The sequence below is a fragment of the Embiotoca jacksoni genome, unplaced genomic scaffold, assembly GCF_022577435.1.
Source record: "Embiotoca jacksoni isolate LCO1_2020_lvr unplaced genomic scaffold, fEmbJac1.0.p SCAF_106, whole genome shotgun sequence".
NCBI lineage: Eukaryota > Metazoa > Chordata > Actinopteri > Embiotocidae > Embiotoca > Embiotoca jacksoni.
Genome location: NW_027185237.1, coordinates 142,983 through 148,905, shown reverse-complemented (window position 1 = coordinate 148,905; position 5,923 = coordinate 142,983). Strand labels below are relative to the sequence as shown.

General features: G+C 50.4%; 1 protein-coding gene and 1 long non-coding RNA gene across 2 annotated transcripts in view; one reads left to right on the top strand and one right to left on the bottom strand.

The window, feature by feature from the left end:
* The first annotated feature begins 2,379 nt into the window (after window positions 1–2,379).
* On the top strand, window positions 2,380–3,819 carry LOC138214441 (uncharacterized). Its single transcript, XR_011179631.1, has 3 exons — window positions 2,380–2,442; window positions 2,575–2,628; window positions 2,791–3,819. It is a non-coding gene; the product is annotated as an uncharacterized lncRNA (long non-coding RNA).
* A 433-nt stretch (window positions 3,820–4,252) lies between these two features.
* Window positions 4,253–5,923, bottom strand: part of LOC138214387 (sex-determining region Y protein-like) — an 8,026-nt gene continuing 6,355 nt past the window's right edge. The window contains exon 5 of the mRNA XM_069175980.1: window positions 4,253–4,335. Coding sequence (XP_069032081.1) covers window positions 4,253–4,335 — 83 coding nt within the window. The remainder of the gene's footprint in view (window positions 4,336–5,923) is intronic.

The window sequence follows — 5,923 nt, the reverse complement described above, 5'->3', positions numbered from 1 at the left end:
CACGCTCTGCCTGCAGGTTTACCGACTGCCAAACACTTGTCAAAACAGAAAATATGAGATAAAAAACCACCAACGGTGTTGGTATTTTAACAGATACACCCACATCCTGTCATACTGCTTTCATTTCAGCTCAGACGTTTTCAGAAAATTAATCTTTGACGTTCTGCATGAAAAATTTTGGAGATATTTGCAGAAGCTATTAGATGCATTTTATACGATGATTAAAAAGCGGGACGCGGAGACGTGTTTGATTTGTTTACATCTCGGAGGAAGTGGCATCACCCACATTTTGTGATTAATTAATCTTCTCAGAGGAGGAAACGTCTCAACTTTTGAATGTGGAGAGAAATGTTGAACGTCGGTTCGTCTGCTGTGCTTCACAGTTTTATGGTGATGAAGTGGGGATGGACAGCCTGGACGCTTCTCTGCTTTATGGTCACAGGTAAAAAAAACAACAACCTGTAAATATTTGTGACTATCATCATGTGACACCTTTTTGATTGACAGGTTGTTGGGAAATATCGGGCTCCTAAAGATTCATGTTCAACTATAAATAACATCTGAAGCCAACAGACAGTTTAAAGATACAGATTATCATCTTACGAGCTCCTAAAGTTAAAAAAAAAATCCACAAGTTCACCTTTAATTGTTTTTAAAAAGTTTTGTTTTGGAGTAAAACATCTTACTGGCTGCATTTCTGCTAAAACTGAGCATCTTCCGCCTTTAATTTGAGTTTGTAATTTTTGGGGTTTAATGAAAAATATCAGAAAACTGGAGACTGTAAATAAATAATTCAAATATTTCCTCCAGAATTTTCAGCGTCTGGATGTTTCACAGCCGGTATGACGGCAAAGCGTGAAATAGACATGCCGGTCCACGAGGGTGAGACGTGAGACAGCAGCGCTTTGGTCTGTCCGGGTGTGAAAGTTACATGTTTTGAAAGCGTGAAATAGACACGCCAACCATGTTTTTGCGTCATGAACCGTCAACCATGTTCCTGTAAATGTCTGGGCTCGAAGCAGACAGGTTTCATTTTCCTCCACCAAAGGGAAACTAACTGTCACGCCTCGACAGCCAAAAGCGTTTCTATGACACGTTTTTTTGCTGTAGTGGAGCGGCGTGTCTATTTCACGCTTTGCCGTGACATTAATTCTGACGATCCGTGTGGTTCTTCAGGTTCTCTCTCCCTCGTCGTGGTTCACCAGCCCGCCGTCGTCGTCGCCACTCTGGGTTGCGACGCCGTCCTGCCGTGCGAGCTCCGGGTTTCTGAGGACGAGAAAATGACGAGCCCCCCCGTCCTGTACTGGTTCTACTCAACAGGAGACCACGTCAATCTCAGGCTGTGGGCCCCCTCCAAGACGTTCGAGGGACGCGTGGACCGTCTGGACCAGAACTTGAACTCCTTGAACCAGTCCGTCCATCTCAGAAGCGTCCGGTGGGCCGACGGCGGTCAGTACCTCTGCAAGCTGTCCGTCAACACCGAGAGGAACGGAAGTTTTCGGGTATTCGGAGATAAAACGTCTCTGATGATTTATGGTAAATATGAGATTGAGATGTTCTGATCTATACGGAGACCAAATGTCCTCACGGGACCCTGAACCTGTAAATTTAGATTTAGATTTGGGTTTAGATTTAGATTTAGATTTGGATTCAGGTTTAGGTTTGAATTTGGATTGAGATTCACACAACTGTATTAATCCCAAGAAGACACATTTAATTTGCAGCCCATAAAAAACAACTTTAACATTTTAACACAACTCATTTCTCCATCAGATAAATATTTCTGTCACATTTGCTGTGAGTTTGAAGGTTTAAAAGATTAAAGGCTGAATGCTCATGAACTTCCTTCTGCCTGAAGTTTTCTTGTTTTTTTGTGTTGAATGAGATTTGAGGCTCATCGTGGTCGACCTCAACAGATAAATTCACAAGAAAGAAAACAGTGGAAAGAACATCAGCGTGTACACACGATTCAAGTGAACGAGGTAGTTCCTCTGAAACGGAAATTTAAAACTAAAAAAATACCCATTTATGGTTCCTTTGAAATGATTTCTGCCACTTCCCCGTCCTCATTGAACAGGTGTGTGCCTCGGTGGTTTGTGGTGTCTCAGCTTGGTTAAACCCATGAAGTGTGTTTTGTTTCAGACTCCATGATGTTCGGGCTGTCCGGACTCAACGGCTCTCTGCTCCGCTGCCAGGTGAACGTGACGAAGGACGCCGGCTTCGTCTTGTCCGTTTCCCGCGACGGCTGCAGGCTGCAGACCGTCGACTCTGCGGGAGACACCGTCGCAGCTCAGCTTCACGTGACTCTCTCCGAGACCGTCTCTCTGCAGGGGGGAGGAATGGGGGGAGGAATGATGGGAGGAGGAGGGGGGCAGTACGAGTGTCAGCTGCACCTGAAGGGAGATCTGATAACGAGGAGCGTCTTCCACGGACACCTGCCCGGTGATCACCTCGCTGTGACAGGATGCAGCTTTTTAACTCATATTGCACAATAATATTCCAGTCAACAACAAAAAAAAAGATCAATTTAATCTGAAGTTTTGTTTGTTTTGTTTTTTATCTTTGTGTCTGTAGAAGGTGGAGATTCAAAAGAAAATGTGAGCGCGAAATATTCACCGCCTCACCCCGGTGAGTTGGTCCTCAACACCAGGAAACACCTGTTAAAGGGTCAATTCACACAAACGAGGAGACTGAATTTCCCTTTAATTTCTATATAAGAACGAAGCCGACGCCGTGGAGATGGAGCTTCACGACTCTGGTGGTTTCTGTGTGTTTGTGTCCCGTTGACAGATGTGACGGTGCTCCCGGAGCCGTGGCTGCTGTACGCCGCTCTGCTGCTCGTTCCCGTCGCCATCCTGCTGGTCCTGGTAACTGCAGCGCTGAAGTACAGATGAGTTGGTCAACATCTGGCCGGAGTTGGAGAGCAGACGGGAGAGTAAAAGTGGAGCACGGAGAGTCAGCTGGTTTGGAAACACAATCAGAGTCCTCGTGACTCGGTCCTCATTAAGATCATGTGACCGACTATCACAGCAAAACGTGAGATAGTCACGCTTTGGGCTGTCCAGGCTTGAAAGTTACACGCTTTGTGGATTTGGTGGATAAAACTGAAACGCCCTGCATGCGTGATTTAAAGGAAAATAAAGGTTATTGCAAAAAACTAACATGGAAACATGGCGACGTCACCGCCTGGATGTGAACCTCCTCGTCCCATCGCAGGGATTCACGCCACCAAGAATAAAACACTATGTGGTTATTGTTCGGAAAAGATTTCAGTTTCGGTCACTTCAAGGAATCCACGTTGACTTTTTCACTCTCCTGGACAAAAGTCCACGGTTTGATTCTCCAAACATTCGTCTACAGTAAGCCGATTGTGCCACGATGACTTTTGATTTCTCATTAACATGCTTTTTATCACGTTTTATGGTATTTTAAAACACTTTATGGTGCCAAAAAAAACCTGTGTTTTCCCGCTTTTAATAGAAAACATCGCTTTTTACAAAATATTTGCCGGATATACAAGCGAATTGTGGCACAATTGGCTTGCCATAAATTCCCCGCTGACCTTTTTCATTAGTCAAGGTTGAACCGTCGGATCTTCGACCGTCCACAAAACATCTGAAAGGCTTTGAAGCAAAATGATTTTAATTATGAAATTGAATTGAGTCATCATGAATACAGCTACCGTGACAAGTCAAAAAGGAAAATGTTAATATTTGCTTATAAAATGATATATGATAAACTCATTTATTGATGTTTAATTCTCTCTGGTTAAAAGTTATTTATCAACTCACAGCTCACGAGTTTGCTTTTGAATTAATGTGAAAAACATGTAAAAAGAATTCAAAGTAAATCCTTCATCGGAAAAGCATTAGTCTGCTTTTATTTTGACAGTTTTCTGCATCACTTCCTCCACAGTCCTCTCTGTTCCTCTGAACCGAAGCACAGAGGAGTGGTGTTGACACTTTGTCTCTCCCCCTAGTGGTGAACAAGAGCCGCTGCACAAACAGTCCTTCATTCACTGAAACATTTCCTGCCATTTAAATGATAAACAGAGAAACCACCAGGAAGGCATCCATCCACAAACACACTGATGACCACTTTATTAGGAACACCTGCTTATTCATGCTCTTATCCAATCAGCCAATCAGGAAGCAGCAGGAACTCCTTCAGGTAATGATTGAACACCATCCTCCATGATTAAACGGTTTGTCCAAATGTCCTCATTTTGTATAAATTTGTCAGACTCAGAGACTCAGAGACATGTCCAGGCCAGCAGGGTGTTCATCAGGCCGAGGACGGGGACGATAATCTGCATCGTAATCCTCAATATACATACTGACATAATGAAATGGAGGAGAGGAGAGGGGAGGGGAGGAGGGGAGGGGAGGAGGAGAGGGGAGGAGAGGAGAGGGGAGGGGAGGAGAGGAGAGGGGAGGAGGGGAGGAGGGGAGAGGGGAGGGGAGGAGGAGAGGAGGAGAGGAGAGGAGAGGAGAGGGGAGGGGAGGAGGAGAGGAGAGGGGAGGAGGGGAGGGGAGGGGAGGAGAGGAGGAGAGGAGAGGGGAGGAGAGGGGAGGGGAGGGGAGGAGGGGGAGAGGGGAGGGGGAGGAGGAGAGGAGGAGAGGAGAGGAGAGGGGAGGGGAGGAGGAGGAGAGGAGAGGGGAGGGAGGAGAGGGGAGGGGAGGGAGGAGGAGAGGAGAGGAGAGGAGAGGAGAGGAGGAGAGGGGAGGGAGAGGAGGAGAGGAGGGGAGGGAGAGAGGGGAGGGAAGAGGAGGAGAGGGGAGGGGAGGAGGAGAGGAGAGGAGAGGGGAGGGGAGGGGGGAGGGGAGGAAAGGAGAGGAAAGGAGGAGGAGGAGGAGAGGAGGAGGAGGAGAGGAGGGAGGAGAGGGGAGGAGGAGGAGAGGAGAGGAGGAGGAGGAGAGGGAGGGGAGGGGAGGAGGAGGAGGAGGGGAGGAGAGGAGAGGAGAGAGGAGGGGAGGAGAGGAGAGGAGAGGGGAGGGGAGGAGGGGAGAGGGGAGGGGAGGAGGAAAGGAGGAGAGGGGAGGGGAGGGGAGGAGGGGAGAGGGAGGGGAGGAGGAGAGGAGGAGGAGAGGGAGAGGGGGAGGGGAGGGGGAGGGGAGGAAGGAGAGGAAGGAGGGGAGGAGGAGAGGAGGGGAGGAGAGGGGAGGGGAGGGGAGGAGGAGGAGGGGAGGAGAGGAGGAGGAGGAGGAGAGGGGAGGAGAGGAGAGGAGAGGAGAGGGGAGGGGAGGAGAGGAGAGGGGAGGGGAGGGAGGGGAGAGGGGAGGGGAGGAGGAGAGGAGGGAGGGAGGAGGGAGAGGGGAGGGGAGGGGAGGAGGAGAGGAGGAGGAGAGGGGAGGGGGAGGGGAGAGGAAAGGAGAGGAAAGGAGGGAGGAGGAGAGGAGGGAGAGGAGAGGGGAGGAGGGGAGGGAGGGAGGAGGAGGAGAGGAGGAGAGGGGAGGGGAGGGGAGGAGGAGGAGAGGAGGAGAGGGGAGGGAGAGGGGAGGTGAGGAGGAGGAGGAGGGAGGAGAGGAGGAGGGAGAGGGGAGGAGAGGAGGAGAGAGGGAGGAGGGAGAGGGGAGGGGAGGGAGGGGAGGAGGAGAGGGAGGAGAGGAGAGAGGAGGAGAGGAGGAAGAGGAGGGGAGGAGAGGGAGGAGGGGAGAGGAGGGAGGGGAGGAGGGGAGGAGGGAGGAGAGGGAGAGGAGGGGAGAGGGGAGGGAGGGGAGGGGAGGAGGGAGGGGAGAGGAGGAGGAGAGGAGGAGGAGGAGGAGGAGAGGGGAGGGGAGGAGGGAGGGGAGGAGGAGGAGAGGAAGGAGGGGAGGAGGAGATGGAGGGGAGGAGAGAGAGGAGGAGAGGGGAGGGGAGGAGAGGAGAGGAGAGGAGGAGAGGAGAGGAGGAGAGGGAGAGGGGAGGAGAGGAGAGGAGAGGA